Genomic DNA, 19975 nt, shown 5'->3' on the forward strand with positions numbered 1-19975 from the left:
ATCATAACATTATTAGCTTAACATAAGCCAGCTACATAACTTTTTTTTAAACAAGCAATTATATATTTTTTACTGCTGGTTAGCTATTATTTTATTGTATTAGATGGGGGGGGTATATAATTTATCAAAAAACTACATTAGCAAGGCTAGAGTATGGCATAACTAGCATATCCATGACGCATCTTCCCTCTAAAATCTTACTCTGATACTTTCACACATTACAAAATTGTTAATTTTTGTTTAAACTAATAGATGACTTTTCACATGACTCTCATGCCATGTCTCATGTCCCATAATTGTAAATCAAAGTACCACAGATGCACTTCTGTCTTACCTCAGGGAGCCATCTTAAACCAGTTTGCCTGTTATAATTGAAATGCACAACTGCAAAGAGACAGTGCTGTAAAAAAAAAGAAAACTTAAAATGTGGATTTTGGCTGTTACGTTGCTCTGAAAAAGTGCTGTTGAAGAGGCAAAATACTGCAAACTCTCAGGATTTGCAGTGCATGTAAGGCTAGCACAAAGAAAACCCCGTTGCGTTCCCAGAATGCTTTGCGTCCCAGTAGGGTTACTGAATGTCGTCGCCGTTGGAACCTCTTTTCTTCAAGGCTCTTTGATCGCTGCAATTTAAAGTGGCCCCTCCTCCATTGTAGTTTTATGACTGCCTCACAAAGAAAGAAAGAAAATGTGAAATGTGGTGGTGTGCATCGGTTTTCTAACAGATAAATCATTGATTTTCCTTTTTAAAAAACTTGATATAAAGGAGCAGGAAGTAGAAACATTCTGGTATTTGTCGTCAGCGGGGCGGGGCTAACTCACACATAACTTTAGTGTGGATACCGCGGAGCTCCACAAAGCGCTGCGCCGATCCTCCTCACAACAAGCTGTCCAGCCCCGCTCCCGGCGAGAGGAAATGAAGCGGAGGCTCAACAAGAAATACTTGGTTTTAATACTAGCATACTCAGGTTTACTTCTGCTAATCCCCTACGTGTTAGATTACAGGGATAAATCCGTTCATGACGGCAAACACGGACTGCCGCAGCAACAGCCCAGATGCCCAGATTTGGAGAACACGGTGGCGCTTCTGTGGGATAACGGCTACAAAGTGAACGGCAGCGACGCGACGGAGCCCGTCGTCAACAGGAGCCAGGCTCGGATACACATCTACCTGCATGCCACCTGGAGGACCGGCTCCTCGTTCCTGGGCGAGCTGTTCAACCAGCACCCCGATGTTTTCTACCTGTACGAGCCCATGTGGCACATATGGCAGGCTCTGTACCCGGGGGACGCGGGCAGCCTCCAGGGCGCAGTGCGGGATATGATGAACGCGCTGTTCCGCTGCGACTTCTCCGTGCTCAAACTTTACGCCGGATCGCAGAACATCACCACCTCCTTCATATTCGGCTGGAAGATGAACAAGGTGATCTGCTCGGAGCCGCTCTGCGATGCGCACAAGCGGCACGAAATCGGACTGGTGAGAGAGGACCAGTGCGCAAAGTGCCAAAGGAAGGACATTAGGGAGCTGGAGAGGGAGTGTAAAAAGTACCCGGTGATGGTGATCAAAGGAGTCCGTGTCTTGGACCTGAGCACGCTGGTTCCTTTGATGAAAGATCCAGCGATAAACCTCCAGATCATTCAGCTCTTCAGAGACCCCAGGGCCGTGCACAACTCGCGGCTCAAGTCCAAGCAGGCCCTGGTGAAGGAGAGCATCCAGGTGCTGAGGAGCAAGAAGCAGACTGACAAGTACAAGCGGTTGCTGGTGCCCAGCAACAGGGTGAACCGAGCGGAGAGCTACGTCTCCAGCGCCATGGAGCTCATCTGCGACAACTGGCTCAGCGACATGATGTTGGTGATGAACGCGCCTCCCTGGGTGAGGAGGAACTACCTCCGCATCCGCTACGAGGACCTGGTCCTGCACCCTATGGAGGAGCTCCAGAGGCTCTACCGCTTCTCCAACCTGTCTACCTTCCCTGCTTTGGAGAAGTTTGCGCTGAACATGACGCACGGCCACGGCTACTCGTCGGACAAGCCGTTTCTGATATCATCCAGGGACGCAAAGGAGGCTATATTTGCCTGGAGGGAGAGGCTGAATGTGGAGCAGATAAATCAGGTGGAAGCCTACTGCAGTGAAGTCATGAGGCAGCTGGGCTATCAGAAGAACAGCCTGGACAAAGCAACATGAGGATGTGCCACCAGATATCAAGGTATGCTGACAAAGGGGTTTAATGCAAGTGATAGGAAGTTCAAAACAGTGTTTGGCGGTGAAACAAACCACAAGTCATCTGTGCATTCGCTCATCTCGTTTTGAACCTACACTTCTGTCAGCACAGGATGTGACTCCAAAACCTCTGACCTGTCTCTGACTGAAGCTAATTGAAACCAGAGCGTCAAAAAAAAGATCAGTAGAGCAAAACATTTCATTCTTTGCATACTGCAGGCATGCCATGATTGATGCATCTGAAAGTTTCCTTCCACGCAAAAGCATATTTGACTTGTTATTGCGTTCCTTGAGTGTTTGACCTTTAAGGTGCAGAAGTATGTTTTCACTTGCATTTGCAAAAGAGGGGAAGTGTGCATTTGGAAGGCAAATCAGAATCAGTTTAATTGCCAAGTAGGTTTTCACAGTGGAGGATGGTGAATTTGGTGCATTACAATAAACACAGACAAGTAGAGGGTTTACAAAAACGTGTTGCAAGTCAAGAAGTGTTCCAAGACAAATAGGCAGCAAGGGGAGCAAATCCAGAGAATTTTAAGTGATCAAAAAAGATAATAAACATATTTATGATGTGCAGAAACGTGCAATTTATTCACCTGAGTAATTAACATAACACATTGAATGCAATTTCACCTTTAATTGGCTGCATTTGTCCTTTCCTGCAAACTTAAACATGCAGTTGTTTGTATGAATTCAGATTTGTTTTCTCTCTCATCACAATCCTGTCTCATATCTTCTTTGGTTATTAATGCACTTTGCTGTTGTGTCACAGTTAATAATTAATATATCACAGTCCCACAGTTCAAACTTTGCCTTGAAGTTGGTTAATGAATCACACGCTATGTTTCAGATTCCTAATTTGTTTTGAAGTACATTTTTTAAAAAACGTCTGCAAAGGTTAAACCTCAGAGAGGAGAAAAAAATGGGTTTTCATTTTCCAGCATTACCATTTAAACACAATTGACACCACTGTGAGAGATGTTAGCAGCCATCAGAGTGAGACAGAAGTATTTCCCCCCACTTTAATGACCTGCTGTTTAATAGAGGCCTCATTGTTTTGTCCCTGGCAATGCTGGGTGCTCTCATGGATAGCGGGGGGCTGGCAGCGAGTCACTGGGCCTCAGACTGTGCTGTCAAGAAGGGGATCATTGTGAAAGGCTGTTGGTGATGGGATAGAGCTCCCGGGGTTACAACCAGGCTGTCACCACCAGCTCTCACAAGCAAGGCCCTTCAGAGCCGCCTGCAAGCCGTGGCAGCACTGGTTGCACACAGGGTGGAGGCTGGAGCTGCCCCCTGCGTGGCTGCCTCCACCCTGCAGCCCAGACAGAGCTGCGAACGTGCCTGCACTCCTCCTGCATGTGCTCACTGTGTCATAATTTAAGGGTTTTATTTTAATCTGCAGCTGATTTCCCCCCTCTTCTCTCTCTCATCCAGGATCCTGCTATTCAAGGCTGAGGGCAAAAGGTGGAGTAACAAAACAAGGAGCTGGAATGCGGTCCGCTAGGAGTTCTCAAGCGTGCCTCTTGGGTTGTTTTTCCTTGAGCCGAGTCGGGTCAACGAACTGGAGAAAATCCAAGTGAAAAGAGCAGCCAGTCACAGACGGCCGAATTTGAAACGAGGAGACGGCGGCTTATTTTTGCAGTGTTATCTGTTTGACACCAGCAGGGTCTGAGAGAATGTGGGGAGGGGGACAAAACAAGATAGACGACGCCGGCCTGTGCTGCCGTTACACTGGCCAGCCTCTATCCTTCTGTCCTTTTAGTAGCACTAATCCCTCCTCAAATCCCCTGCAGCCGAGGGCCATAAAAAGCCCGAGATGGGTCCTTCTCCGGAGATGACTGCCAGGATCCAGGGTGGCAGCATCAGGTTCGCTCTCACCTGCGTGACTTATCCGTCCGGCCTATGACTAAGCACGGCAGTAATCTCGAGCATTACTGATACTAAACTGCGCCTGGCTCACTAACAGCGCTAATGTAGAGAATTCAAAGAAGAAACTACAGTATTTTCTGGAAAAAGAGGCCTCACTGAGGAGCTATTGTTCCACCCCCGGCCCCTCAGGAATCCAGACAGCTGCAGCGCCCCGTTGACAAAACACTCACATGGGTGTGAGATTTTCTGATATCCCCCAGACTTCTTGGGAGAGCTGCCTCTACCAAGTGAACTTCTTTTCGCAAACACATCACACGGTACTGACTCACACTGTTACCTGCTGTTTGTAGTTTTTATTATGATTTTGTCTAAAACGTTGTAAAATGCTGTGATATCTCTCTGATTTATAAGATGTGTCGCGGCATCCACGTGTTCAACTTCAGAAGTTGGTTCTCTAATAATTGTTCTCGTGAATACATGAAGACGTTCTCATGTCTAAGAAGGAAATAACTTTTAGATTATTTAAACTGACTAAAATAAAGAGTTAAAAACGAGAAAAGAGAGAAAATGTGTGTGACTGCTGTGAGCATTAATGCTGATTGGCATGATTTGTAGATTAACACATGAAAAGTGGACTCATCGTTGTGCATCGGCGGAAATACTGATCAAATGGGAGCGAATAGGAGTTTTAAAAAAACATCTTGCAGTTGAATTTTAAATTCTACAATGCACTTATTCAGAATTTATCAGTGTGTATTAGTGAGCATTTTGAAAATAATGTTATAGACTTAAATGCAAAATGTAACAAAAAAAAACTTCCACCACCTCTCACACTCTAATCTGTTTAAAAAAATGTAAACAGTTCTTATTTAAACATATAATTATACAAAATTGGATATTGCTGAATATTTTTACTTTTAAAGTTAAGTTCTATCTGAGCTTATTTATTTATTTATTAGGTTAAGCATTATATTATAACACATATCCATTGTTTTCAACAGTTCATTCATACTTTTAACTAATAGTTTCCAACCATTTGTCCAAATTTCTTAGCTGTTTAGCCATTGTGTTTAGCTAACAGTTCAATTTATTTAACAATTGTAATCTCTTAGCCATACTTTTATGCAGCTGTTTGAGCCATTTAGTCACCTTTTCAGCAATACTAATCTTTTTAAATCATCTATACCTTAATTTGGCTGTCGTTTCTACTGATTATTCGTTAGATTTAGTTAACCGTTGTCACACCTGTTCAGATCCACTGAGTTCTTTAATTAAATACTATATTCAAAAAGGTCCAAAGTTTAAAACCATCCATAAATAAATCTCGTAAAATACAGTATTCAACTCAAACTGGACATGTCACGAAATCTGGCACAGTGGGTCAGAGGACAGTACTGAGCACGAAGTGATCAATAAGAAAAATCAGATAAACACCCACAATGAACTGTTTGTTGTTGACATCAAACTTAAAAGCAGACAACAGATTATTAACATGATTTTTCATGATTACTTACATGAAATATATGAACAGCATACAACATTTTTTGGGTAACAGGCGTCTTTAACGCTTTGTTTAATGGCTTTTTGGACCAAAATAATGCACAACCGCAGTGTGTGGCTCAGAATTGGACTCTTTATTAACATGTTGACATGCAAACCGAAGGCGGATGGAGCCTGGCAGCCAGTTGCTACTGGAAACAACAGGTGCACATATGGACAATCGGGCTACATCTCGTATTTCTCAGGTACAGAGAGCATTTAAATATAGCCGGCAAGACAAATGACAGCACAACAGTCTGGAGAGAGAAACAGAGAGTGCACATGAAGGTTACATAAGAATCCCACGGGTGTCCTCTGCTCGAGGTAAAGTGCCGAACTCGGCTCATTTATTTGTCTGCAGCCGTCGTTTTAAGTCGCACAAAGCGTTCCCACGTCTACTAAGAAAAACTCCTGTGTTGATCAGTTCTCGTTCTGGATTTTTCTGCACTCACGTCAGCCGATACAGCAGGAATTGTGGGTTTAAAAAAAAAAAATCACAGTTTGCTTTTCACATTCCAGAGACACAATAACATCTGCTATATGTATGTTTCTTGAGGCAGTGTAAACCTTTCCATATCACAGTCGAACAGGGGTGAGCTTCACATCACCTCTCACTCCAGCTAGACTTTTAAAAGAGCCACACTGCTTACGGATTGGCAGCAGATTACATAACGATTCATTTCCTTCTGGACGTCACACGGGGAGCCATAAAAACTTTCTCCCTCACGTGAAAGCCTCAGATTCAACTTGCACAGTAATGCCTTTTTTCACACCTGCGCCCGTGTACTCATACATAAATGCAACAGTGTGCAGTCAGAAGGAGGGGAAACAAAGGGCGATACGTGCTGTGCGGTGAATTCGAAATGAGGACCGGTTCAGGTGTCCAGACAAAAGGTGGCCCGAGGAGCAAGAATCAACAGAAAAAACAAAAAAAAAAAAACTCCTCCTACTACCAGCTGTTGCTTCAACCAGCTGCTGCATCGGCTCTAAATGTCCTGGTGCAGCTCTGTAAACCCAGAAGAGGCTGCCCGTTAATACACTGCTGGTTGCTTTTATTGGATAAGAGCTAAATGCAACATCTGGAGGAGGAAAATATGCAAATAAACACGTTTCCGGTTATATTCGTGCTGCGTGGGAGGAATTTCCAAACTACAGACAGTGGGGAAGTGTGGTTAAAAGAGTCATTGATACAGTATTAATAATTCAAAGTGTGTGTAGCTAATGAACGATGCAAATCAATCTGTTTGTGCGGTCTGATGCAGAAAATGTCAACTGGAGCTAATGAAGGAGGGAAATAGTGAGAACTAAAGCTGGTCGGAGCTGAGCAACAAACACAATCTGGTGTGTTTAAACGCAAGATTCAAACTAATGTTGAAACGATATGTGTTAATCTGATACCACAACAGGAAGGTTCACATCCTTTTATTCACAGAGAACATCATACAGCGTGTTCCCATTCATTATCAATGAGCTGCATTTTCAGAAAGACGGATGATCAGGTTACTTGTAATGAAAGCTTAAGGAAGTCTAGCATTATTTATGTGCAGCGAGGGGGAATAAATGAGGGGAAATAGCTGCACAATTGTTTGGCATTTATTAGTTTTCTCATAGAGTTTAAAAACACGCTCACTATACAGCCAGCAGCTGGTTAGTTTAGCACTGTCACCTCACAGCAAGAAGGTTCTGGGTTTTTATTTCGATGTTATATACCTGGTGCTAATTTACAACATAGATCATCTCAGGCACTTTATACAAGTCACGCATTCTGCCTTAAAGTAGGTACAGAGAAACCCAATTTCAGCAGCAGAATATGACAATTTAAAGGAAAAAGCTGAAACCCTGACAGTGAGGGGATCTGGTGGCTCTGTTCTACTGTTGGGGGGCATTTTGCTGGCATGGTTTGGCTCCAGCGATTCCCCCTACATGGAAGCGTTGCTGCAAATCAATACGAAGTTGCTCTGAGCGATCACCTTTATCCTCTTGTGAAACATTTCTTTTCTGATGGGAGTGGTATCCTCCAGGATGACACCACATGCGACCACAAGGCGCGAAAACAATGTGAATCATGCGCTTCAGCCTTCAAAGTCACCAGTTTTCAACTAAACTAAACAAGTATGACAAGTTTTACAGTGGCACTTCAAACATTGCTCCCACCACTATTTTTAAAACAGCAAAGGAGAGAAATTCTTTTCGAAAAACAGTGTTTCATTCCTCCGGTCCAGTTCAGAGACTCGAACACTGTTCTTGCAGCCCGACACTTTATGTTGAGTTTAATTTATCGCCGCTTGTCCATCGTTCTGTACCGTGATGCTCAAACATCCAAAATATTAATATTTACTAAAATGCATTTTCGTTTCACTAAAGGGCTCATATAGCATCTTCATTTTTGTACACGTTAAACAATTTATAGTTAATCAGTGAGCTTACAGGTGCTAATATGTGGATTCTGTTACCCTTGAACAGAACCAAACTAAATGTTTTCTGACTTTGTGTTAAGCTAAGATAATCATCTCCATTTTACGTTGAACAGACAGATATGAAAACAGTCTTGATATTTACCAATTTCCCCAAAACAGTGAGCTATTGCTTAACCATAATCATATCCAAAGTACATTGATAAGCACTGCATCAAGCTGCACAAAATCCGTTGACTCATAGGAGTGTTTTTTTTTTTTTTTTTTTTTTAATTGTACATGTATGCAGACAAATGTGAACTCAGAAAAGCTCAAAAGAAGGAAAAACTAATTTGGAGTTTCTGTTAAAAAAATGTATGCATATATACATATATATATTGAGGTTAATATGTGAGCAAACAGCACAGAGGCATCGATGTTAATGTGTAGACGCACTGCTGATGATGCCAAAAGGGGAATTCCGCTTGGTGAGTTTAAATGCAAGCACTTCTTTTTATAATCTCCTGTGGTCTGTGTTTGGTGTCAGAGGTGAGGCTCTTTTGTTTCACATGTCTGAAAGTTTGTGCACTTCAAAGTAAAAACGGGTACATCTGTGGTAATGGTGGCACTGCTTTGCAACTTTTCTCAGTCGCTTAAATGTGCAGCTGAAACAGCTAATGGAGTTAGTCAATCAGTTGAAATACATCATTTCAGTTGTTTTTCCAATCAAAAACATCAAACAGCCACTGGTTTTAGCTTCTCTAATGTGAGGATTACATCTGTTTTTGTCATCTTTGTGGTCTGCAAATACTGGGCTCTAAAAACACTTAACTGACAAAAAACAACTACACAAGTAAATCATTAGCAGATTGATCAGTAATGACGGTGTTTATCAGTTGCAGCAGTTTTTCTGATTATTAAATTTTTTTCTTCTGATTAAATTCAATTTAATATTCTTTTTGCAAACCCCCCCCCAAAAACAATGGCGGCCTGCTCTTTATTTTCCTCAACTGTATTAGAGTGCATGCCTATTTCTACAGTTTTGAGAAATCAGCATTTATCTCATAAGAAACAATAAAATTAGTTCCTTAATTGTGTTATTGGTGTGAAAAACAGTCCAGTACACAGAAAAGGATCCAAGCCCGCTTAAAGACAAGATACACAGACGTTATCTGTAACAGTCATTGGGTGTAATGCACTGAGACGAGTGGCCCCACTAAAGAGGAACAAAGCTCAGCATTGTAGCTATTTACATGCTCACGTTCTTCACCCATGACCGGCCGTGAAGGAAACGTGTTCCCTGTCCCCCTCCGTGCTCCTCACAGGCCTCAAGCTCCTCTTCATGAATGCTTTTGTGTGAAAGAATGGACATTTTCTCAAACACTGGATTGTTAGCAGCTTCGGATGAGTGGTGCAAACGTAGCTTCTTTAATCTATGAAGTTCAGTCTGTGAGGCCTCTGCAGCATCTAGATGGGTTTGGGGACTCTGAGCTGACTGGTGTACTGTGAAGACAAACTGATCGCATTTCTGCTTCTTTCCCAGCTGAACACAAACAGCGCCACATGCTCAGAAGTGCAGATTGAACCTCGCATGGGCACATTTTGTCCCCATGTCCTGGTTTTTCTCCTGTTTATGCAGCGGAAACGTGGAGATTTTCTCTCCTGATGCTCATGTCTCCTGGAGAGTAACTCCATTTCTGTAATGAGGATGAAATGCTCTTTGAGCTGTGCTCCCCGGCCTACAGGGAGACACTCTGACCCTCCTGTCTACTCCCATATCTCCGTTCTGTCTTATCTGTGAAGGACTGGACGCTTCGCCTGCACAGAGGTGGAGGGAGCTAAGGGCGAGGCGGTCTGTGGGTCGGGTCAGGGAGGTCGGCAGCTCAGGCGGGGCACAGAGGCAACGTCAGACGTGGTCCTCGATGGGGAACACCAGGCGTGTGCCTCGGCTCAGCAGCTCCTGCTCGCGAGAGTCCAGCTCGCGCTCCAGTGCCTCCTCCGATGTGCTGCCGCTCCTCTTTCCGTTGGCACTCCAGCCCGACCCCCCGGCAGCGTCCGCCCCGCCGCCGGAGGCCCCGTTGGCTGTGATGGAAGTGTCGCCAAACGTAAAGGTCAGGTCGGCGTCGTTGCGGATGAGGTCGGAGTCGGGATCCCTCAGCTGCTCGTGGTTCTGAAAACAAACCCAGAGTGGAACATGAGGGGGGAGGGACATGGGGGCGACACATTCACGGATGTGGGACGCCACAGAGCGAACACATGTGGTGCGGACAGATGAACAGACTGACATTAACGGTGCAAAGGCTCATAAGGGACACTGTGGATTTACAGAGGGGAAGAGAGGAGACTTTCACTTAGTGGCCTGCACTACATCAACTGGATTAAAGTGAAATTAAAAACAAACACAGCAGGAGACCACAAGCTGCTCAGTATCACGCAAACCAACACAAAGCGACAGACCTTGGGCATGAAAAGTCAGCTCAGGAGCACATGTTGCATTCTGGTTAAGCTCTCAATCATGAGGTTCTCTCTGCTCTGATTGACTTGCTGGTGATCGATAGCTGACCCATGTCCTCGGGGGGAGAACAGGATGAGTTAACGCTGGGTCAGTGTAGGGATTACTCCGACGGAAGGGATCAAAAAAATATTACGTAACCATTTCTCTCTCCAACAATTATCTGGAGGGCGGCCCGATAGCTGAATGCTGAGGCCACATGGGTTCAAATGCCTTTAAGCTCTCAGGTTCGATTCCCATCCCTCACTGCACGTCGTTCCCCTGCTCTCTTCCCCACATTGCCCATCTCTCTCAACTGTAACTATCTAATAAAAAGCCAAAAATGCCCCCAAAAAATAATAATAAAAAATTGGAAAGGAAACAAGGAAAAGTCTGCAAATGTAATTAAAAATGACTACTTCCAATTAAAATAGTAACATAGCTGCCATCCCCAATTCTGCACAGCATCCTGAAGGGCAAAATGAGTATTAACACACATCTGAAAATAGCACCAGACAAATGCGTGGCTAAGAAAATTGTTCAGCCTTTTTAGAAAATGAAACTATATATTTGTGACCCATTTTTGGAGATTAAAGTCTTTACTAGGAACCAATGGGCTGGAGGCTGTGGTTCACAGATAGTTGGAACGTATTAGGAGGCGGACTAATGCACTGCTGTTGTTTGTCTTTTCATAAACCATTCATTTCTAGTACTGGGAATAAATCGAATTGTCAGTTTGATGTTTAACAGCCTGAAATGCATTTCTAACACCAGATTCATGCAATTTTGAGGTCAACAGGAAACAAACATCTGTTTTGTTTGAGCGGCATTTTCCACTCATGCTCTTCACAATATCCATAACCAAAAGGGAAACAGGCAAGAAGCTTTATTTAATCCAGTCTCCCCCCACTTGGAGACACAGAGCCCTGATTATATGAAGAACCACCTAAATTCATGACTCTCCTGGCCACCAGCCCTATGCAAGCCAACCAACAGCAACAAACCAGGAGGGGAACACATTTCTGGACGCAGAACTGAAGACTTGAATAAGAGACAATTTATTTCTACTTTGCAGTGCAGAAACGCGTTTTAGATTTTCTAACCCGACAGCGACAGGCTGTGTGGGTCACCGTGAAAGGAGAGTATAACTGAAAAACAAGCCTCCGTGTGCAAGTATTTCACATGAGATGAAAAGGAGAATTTGCCAGAGTGAATCCAAGTGTGACCGTCCCTTCAATGGCTGTTTCTGTCTTTAAAATATCAGAGTGCAATGTCTTTCAGAACACTGGTCATCATTGAGGTGGCGCTGAAAGGGCCCTTTTGTGCCCGCTGAATGTATAAAGGCTTCTCGACCGTCCATTTTCTCTCTTGCTGAAGGCCTCGGCTCTTTGTGCGTTTACTGGCAGCCACTGAGAATGCTTTGACAATATTACTGTTCTCCTGAGAGAGAAACCTTCAGTATTCACAGAGAGCCTTCCTGAGGCACCGGCTCAGGACTGAACAGTGGAAAAGGAGACTGTTCCTTTAAGCTGCAAAAATGTTTTGGTTGTAACCAAATTAAAAGATCAAGCTTTTAAAAAAAATAATAAATCTAGCAGCACAAAAGGATATTTTCTGTAGCTACAGTATCTCCGTCTTTAAAAAAATGTCTCCTATCTCTCTAAAACCCAACACTAACTGATTGAAAGGCATGTCTTAAAAGAATGAACAAAATGACAATTTATTAGCACCAGAAACTGTAAAAACAGTATGAATAGTTGGACATTTAACTTTCTGACTGTCCTTGAGTAGTAATGTGGTGATGGGTCAGTCTGGCAGGGAAATTACATAAACCTAAGCTAAAAATCAACATATTTGATCAAAACCCCTTTACATGCCTCATTTAAAAGTCTGTCTAAAATAAAGTTTGCTCTGACTAGATTCTCAAAAAAATTCTGTGCTCATTGATGAAACCTCAAAACCATGACTGACTCAGCTGCAGAGAAACAGCCATGTGACAAAAAATTTAGCAGCTATTCAGCTGAACTGCAGGCAGTGTTTCTGCAGAGGAGATAGGAGACAAGAAACAAATGAAACATGCAAATAGTATAATATCTATTGTATATGGAATCCCCAGTTTTCCAGTTTTGATTAAAAAAAAAAAAAAAAAAACCTGTGGGAACTTGGAAGAAGGTTGTACATGTTGATTCCAGATTTCTTTCCTCTTTAAAAATAAAAAATAAAAAATATGGTGATAGACAAAAATCAGCTTTCATTTTTTCCTTTTTCTAAGATTTAATGCATTACAACGTCGTTGTCCTGCACGGATGATATTTTAGAATTTTCTCTTCTTTTAGCCACAGTTGTGGTGTTTCCAGGACTTTATGTTGCAGTAAGGAATGAGCCCACAATAAAAAACAAATGTGACAGGAGCAAAAAATGTTTCACAAATAAAATAAAATCTGTGAATATCTTCCTCACATTTGACACTTTCAAAAAGATCGACATTTTTTCTGTTTATGAATCTCAATTTTTTTGTTTATGTATTTCGGTTCGACATTTGTGGATCTCTGTTTTGTGTTTGTGGATATGAGTTTTACATGTGTGGATTTATGTTTTGCACAAGTTTTGAGACAAACATTTCAGCAGCCCCATGGAAAATTAACTTGTTGCCACTTTTTGGAAAGCACGCTGAAGATGTGATTTCCACATTTCAAACAAAAAGCATACAGACTTCTATGAGACATTTTCTGTAAGAAATCCCTACACTTAGGACTTACACGTTTTTTGTAGATTCAGATTGGCATCGACTTTATAAATGTGAAATAAAAACACCCTAAATGTCAGTTTTGATCAAATCTAAAAATGTCCTTTTTTTCTCAGTTTGACTTTTTCTTTTTTTACATGAATAACTCTGTCTGGGTAGTTATGCCATATGGTTGTAAAAGTCTCAGTCTCCTGAGCTTACTGCGAGATAAGTATGTTTTCTCTTGAGCATTTTCAAATGAAGCCAAGAGAAACATAAGCAAAGATGACAACATAGAAGGTGTTAATCAAAATGTACATCAGCATGAAACCAATCAGAGAGGTGATGAAGAGCAAAGTGGGGCAAAACTGATGGTTCCCGTTTAGTAACTGTTGTCTCTGCTAAACCAGTGTTTGACGTAAAGAGCTTAGCTGTCTGTCTTTAATTTTTAGAACACTGGTTCACCAAATCAGAACCAGGTCCAAACATCCGCCCATGTTCACAGGTAAGTTCTTTACTTTCTACTTAGAAATATTTATACATTTATCTGACAGCTGTTACTTTAAAACAGACCCTAATACTATAAGGTTGATACAACATTGTTAACAAACATACAGAATCATTGAGATAAGGACATAGAAGTAGAGTCGACCCCTACGCGGAGGTTATGACAAACTGAGCTGCTCTCCAGGTCAACTGAAGTTCTTTATTGTGCCTGAAGTGTGTCATAATCCTCCCCAAAGTCTGATTATGGTCTGACTTTCAGCTCCGATCAGCCTCGCAGGCCTTGTTCACATTCAAACCTTGTACAACCCTAGTTTTCTCGTGATTCGAGGCAGAATGTCTCCTAGCAAGCTTGATTTGGTGACGCTCACAGAACATCCTTATCAAAGCTTCTTTTGATGCTTTAAATACAGACCAATACATTCACGACTCATGATATGAAACTGACCCATTTGGACTTTTCGTGTATGTATACATCATCAGTACAGTGTGTTAGCAGGATTTGCACTCTGCTAAATAATAACCATCATTACATTTTCACTTCTATGACTAGCAAGTTAAGTATATCTAGTAAATATACTGGACACAACGGTAAAATGGCCTGCATGGACATATACTTGATTAGAATTTCTGTCAAATTTCTGACATCCATCCATCCATCCATTATCTATACACCGCTCAGTCCTCACTAGGGTCGCAGGGGGCTGGAGCCTATCCCAGCTGACTTAAGGCGAAAGCAGGGGACACCCTGGACAGGTCGCCAGTCTATCACAGGGCTACACTTAGAGACAGACAACCAAGCACACTCACATTCACATCTACAGACAATTTAGAATCACCAATTAACCTCAACATGTTTTTGGACTGTGTGGGAGGAAGCCAGAGAACCCACGCTGTACGGGGAGAACATGCAAACTCCACACAGAAAGATCCCGGTGTCCTCACCGGGACACAAACTGGCGACCTTCTAGCTGCGAGGCAACAGTGCTAACAATGAAACATAAATAACAATGAAAATGCTGCTTACATGTTAATGCATCAGCAACAATAATCAGGCAGTATAACACATTAAAAATAGAACATTTACAGATCAAATCCTAGTGTGTAATGAATGCTGTTATACTTTCTACTTCAAGTAAATCTTGCTTATACTACTTGCATAATTTCACTTAAATGAAGTTTGAAACTTTAAAAACAAATTTTTTTTTACATGTAACCAAGTATTTTTCCAATTGCTGTACTGCTACTTTTACTTAAGTAAAAGATCTGCACACATTATGCTGGTGCTCAAACTCAAAACACTAACAAAAGACATGTTTATTTCACTGTTGGCTCAGCAGATCAGGACTAAGACTACTGCAACCATATGACATCACTCCCCAGACTGAGTTAATGATGTAAAAAGGGATGTTTTAAAATGTTATTAAAATGATGACATTTACAGTGTTTTTATATCACAAATGCCTCTTCGATTCACAAATAGAAAAGATAATTTCACAGGTATATTTTTTAAACTTGTAAATGTTTGGAAGATATTCACTTTTTTTCCACTTATTTGTACATTTACAGATTTTCATAAAGCATTTTCACTGCTTTTTTTATCCACTGGAACATCTGGAAATGTTGAATTTTCTCTGTTCTGCTAACCAAAGTAGAGGCATATTCATTTGAAACACTAGTGTAACATTAAATTATTGTGTCTATCAGCAGAATGCGTCCTTAAGAGAGACACTGTAAATTTAGAGAACAAAATAACATTTTCAAAGCTCCTAAGATGAAGCCGCACCCAGTATTTAACATCTATCAACATGTTTTTCATTTCAGCAACAGTTTTACACCCATTGACCTATTGTAAGATATTTCCCCTTATTTCAGTTCAAGTTAGAAAGGGAATCTTTTTTATGAGTCTTGTTCACGGAGAACCAGCCCCAGACCTTGTGCAGTAGAGGCACTTCAGTTACCCGTGAACTTAGTGAGCTGAACTTTTATTACCAGAAATGATCCACAGCTTTATGATTGTGGTGGGTTGATGATGGGATTCCTGCAGTCCAGAGAGGTTTTTTGTGTCACAATAAGTCCACGTCACCATGTGTTTCAAGGCTGACTACATTCTTCTAAACCTTCTCAAACAGCTGCAAAAAGTTTTAACAACACCAACTGCTGTAAAAATGCAGATTTACAGATGTTTACTATTTACTTGATTTGACTCTATTTCACTTTTCTGTGTTTACCCTCAAAACTGTTCTTTACAAACCTCTGGCTGGGCAACATGCAGAGAATAGATTTTCTACAATTTCTGCAGCATGAACATGGATTTTTCACACATCGCTGGTCCTGTAGGGGCATCACTGTTTGTTTTGTTGCTGCATGCTGTGTTTTTGTGCTTGTGCATGTGGACACTCACCTCGTAGGCCTGTGGACTGGTCAGACAGCTGGCCAGCGGCCCGCAGTAGCTTGGCAGAGTGGAGGTGAGAGGTGGACCGCTGTGTGTCAGAATGGGCTTCAGGTAACTGGGCAGCTATTAAGGAGAATAACTCAAAGAGGTCAACTGTTGTTAACAGTGAACAAACGCTGATTAAATCTGCACCGCTTTCAATTGTTCCGCTCTTTAAGAACACTAAAGTTGCTGTTTTGCTTACAGCGGACCTACAAGACTTTAGTAAATGAACTATTATTGATTCATAAAGCCTTTAATTACAGCTTATAAATTCATTTTGTGGAAGGTGGTAGGCGAATACACAATGCATCATAGTTCCGTTAGGCTCTACAGTTACTGTTCATAAAAATACACCTCATTATCAGCTCTCTTCCTGCAGAAACTCGACATGAACACATGAATTATGGAACAATGAAGAAGATAATGTCCATCAACAGGCTATATTTAGAGCTTAAACCTCTACAAGATTCTGTTTGAGTTTAGCGATTATTAAATCATGGTTTATTAAATCAAAAGCTGCCCTCAGGACTAAGAACACAAGCCTTACTGATTTACAGTGTCTCGCTGTCTTCTGAACCAGAGCTGTGCTGGTGCATCCTCCACATTTTCAGTCATACTGAAACTCAATAAGCATGAATTTGCTCAAAAATAATCCTTTCTATAATTTTACTGAAAACTGGTTGTAGAAAAACTTTATTTAATTTTAGATTTTTTCCATTGTAATGGAAATACTCCAGACAAAAGACATCTGTTGAGTATGATACATAAAGGAAAAGACCCAAATTTAGCTACAAGTTAAAATAGTCGATTCGTATTGTCTGAACCTGGAGACGTATCATCACAAAAGGAGTTTCATATACACAAAATTCTGTCAATAAAATAAATAAAAAGGTGCCAGAAAAAATACATAAAAACATTTTGAGTTCTGTAAGGTTTAAAAGCGTTTAAAAAAGCCGCAGATATCTGTGAAATAACAATATTTATAGTTGATTTAACTACCATAAAATAGTGTATTTTTGTAAAGTTTTCTAAAGTTTTGTCCTATTGTTTTACAGTCAGTGTGTGAATTTATACTTTTTGGGGATTTTACTAGAAATTGTTTGTAATTTAATCATTTACCATACCAATAATTTATCTTTATATATATTTTTACTGATTTAAATTTTAAAAAGAAGGGTAATTTTACAGCCACACATTGTAAAAGAACAATCCTCACATAAACATAGGTGATCAGATGTGACTTTTTTGTAAGAGAAATTACTATAAAAATGCTGATTTTTGATGTTATTTACAGTTTGGGCCCTTTTATTTATTTATTTATTTATTTTTTACAATTATGTAAATTAATACTTTTTGTGTAATTTCACTAGTTTTTATATATAATCTAATTTATTCTTCTAAAAAAATTACAGGTAAAAGTGTTAAAGCATTTCTTTAACGCTCACTGCAACAAAATCAGCTGAGCCCTGTTTGTCTTTCATTACAGTAGTTTCTGTGAGTGAACATGAGGAGGTGGGAGCAGCTGAGCGCAGGGTGATTTTGTGATGCTTAGCAGCAGTGCACCAGAGGGAACCAGCAGGCTTCTCGGCCTCTTGTTTGTAATTAGTCAGGCTGAATTGCACTCTGGGAAAAGTCAGCGCCCTGATCAAGTGGCCGGGTCATTGTGTGGAGAAAAGCAGTCAGCACCTTGTCAGGACATGCATCAAACTAAGCTGTCAAACTCTGCAGTCAGTCGCACAATCTGGCACCCAGAAATAATTCTCTCTGTCATAAATGTTTACCTCAGTTCTGGGAAATGGGAGAAATCCACCCCGTTGGCTTCAGCTGCATGCAGCATGTGTCACCAGGGGGAAAGTCTCGGCTGTAACAAACAGCTGCTGCACTCAAAAGCAGCCACACAATCAGCCACCTGGGGAGACAATCGCTCCGCAGGGATGGAAAGGAGGCAGGAAATGAGAGGGAGAGCTGCTAAACACATTAACTTAAGTCTGTTTTTGCAGCCGGACTGAGCAGGGAAAGCAAACATTATATGGTTTCATGTATGTTAATCTAAATCCCATATTGAAGGATGATCCGGCCAGCGTAGAACATAAGGATCAGGATGATCATGCCGACTGGATACGAAACCTGACATGCTGCAGCTGTACTAGTTCAAACAAACAATTACTTCATGGCTTGAAAGCAAATGATGCACATTTTTCCTTGTCTCTCTAAAAGCAGGGCACAGAAAGGATACTTGTGATCAAAGGTGTACCACAGTCTGAAGAGCCACGCACTCTCCTGTTTGGTTTTACTCTGTCCTTCAGCCTGGGAGCCATCCTGCAGAAACATGTGGAAAAATAACGCATTTACACATCAACGATTAACTGCATCAAAATATCTGTATCCAGACAAACATGTTGTTATCAGGATACAACAATTTTGCTAGTTCTCAACTAATTAGATTTTTCAGAGTCAGTTCAGAGGATGTATTGTTCATTTTAGACAAAGTTGGATAACAGCAAAATATAGGCATCATCAACAGATGATCATATGACTGCAGCAATGTGAGGTAGATGTACATAAAAGATCCAAGCAGGCCACAGTATTGCTGCTGGTGTTATTTTGTTTTACAGCTTCCTCAACAATACTTCCACTGTTTCTGTACTTCCAGCACTGTCGTACATTTACATATTACAAATTGAACTGTAAGTCCACAGTTGTGTTTGGTTTGAGTGATAGTGCATTCTGTTGATGCTACAGTGATGATCATCCACCTTGTACAAACAGACTTCTTGCAAAGCCAAACAATTTACTTTAAAAATGCTTTTTGAAAGTACTAAAACTTTGCTATAAAGCACATTTAATTGTGAGGCTAACTTAATGTAATGTGATTTAAATAGTTTATCTGTTATTTCTAAACTTACTACTATAGAATTAATTATAAATTCCTGTTTACTGATAAAGAAAGGCCATGTTTTCTGCTTCCAGTGAGCTCACAGTAGCCAGAAATGGTTGAGTTTGAATCTGGTTTTTCATATATAGCTTTAAGAAAATCAATGCCAGCCCAACCAATTTATAAGTCTATATCATTCTGTAGACTATATTATCAACCCATACTGGCCTGTCACATATTTAAAGAACATAATGCTAATTTAGATATGGTGTCGTCACATAGTTTGCCCAGCAGAGCAGTTCCAGCTCTCAGCACTGCCTGCAGTACATGTAGCAGAGTCTGCATCAAAGCTGAGCAGACAGTGCTTAATTTTATTTGTTTTATTTAACCGGGACGTTCCATGAGATTAAAATCTCTCTCTCAAGGGAAACCTGGCTAAGAAGGTGACCATTATAACGCAACTTAAAACTTAAATATCATGGAACACGGAACAAAAGTTAACACATTAAAACCATCAATTAACTTAAAATAGATTTTTTTTAAATCCAGCATGGGAATAGCAATTGCACTCGTCAGTGGTGCAGAGTAAAGCAGTGTTTTCACAGTAAGCTGTTTACTAGTTTGTGAGATGTATTGCTGGAGAGTTAATGAAGAATGACCCTATCAATTTTCCTTTATAATATAACTCTAACATATTGTATGTATACATGTGTCAAAAGAATATTGGCCCAGCGATATGGATGTATGTATTTTGTGCTCCCTAAAAATCGGCCCCAAAAACCCAATATTGATTGGGCTAAAAAAATTTTTTTAAAAATCCCAAACATTTGTACCTTAAAATCAGGCCATGAAAGGGGTTTATCCTACAAAATCTCATTCATGAAAAAACAAAGTGTGAATAATCCCAAACCTACAATGTTAAGATAG

The 19975-nt window shown here is 41.0% G+C and overlaps 2 protein-coding genes across 2 annotated transcripts in view; one reads left to right on the forward strand and one right to left on the reverse strand.

Moving 5' to 3' along the window:
* The first annotated feature begins 711 nt into the window (after positions 1 to 711).
* Positions 712 to 4647, forward strand: chst7 (carbohydrate (N-acetylglucosamine 6-O) sulfotransferase 7). The gene is made up of 2 exons (XM_008281265.1): positions 712 to 2204; positions 3650 to 4647. Exon 1 carries the CDS (start codon positions 914 to 916, stop codon positions 2180 to 2182), a length of 1269 nt encoding a protein of 422 aa, XP_008279487.1. The 5' UTR covers positions 712 to 913; the 3' UTR covers positions 2183 to 2204; positions 3650 to 4647.
* A 1050-nt stretch (positions 4648 to 5697) lies between these two features.
* slc9a7 (solute carrier family 9 member 7) overlaps positions 5698 to 19975 on the reverse strand; it is a 44011-nt gene continuing 29733 nt past the window's right edge. The window contains exons 14-16 of the mRNA XM_008281266.1: positions 18410 to 18492; positions 16141 to 16246; positions 5698 to 10186 (exon numbers count right to left, since the gene is read on the reverse strand). Of these exons, the coding sequence (XP_008279488.1) occupies positions 9923 to 10186; positions 16141 to 16246; positions 18410 to 18492 (453 nt within the window). The 3' untranslated portion in view covers positions 5698 to 9922. The remainder of the gene's footprint in view (positions 10187 to 16140; positions 16247 to 18409; positions 18493 to 19975) is intronic.

The sequence above is a fragment of the Stegastes partitus genome, unplaced genomic scaffold, assembly GCF_000690725.1.
Source record: "Stegastes partitus isolate 25-593 unplaced genomic scaffold, Stegastes_partitus-1.0.2 Scaffold228, whole genome shotgun sequence".
NCBI classification, from domain to species: Eukaryota; Metazoa; Chordata; class Actinopteri; family Pomacentridae; genus Stegastes; species Stegastes partitus.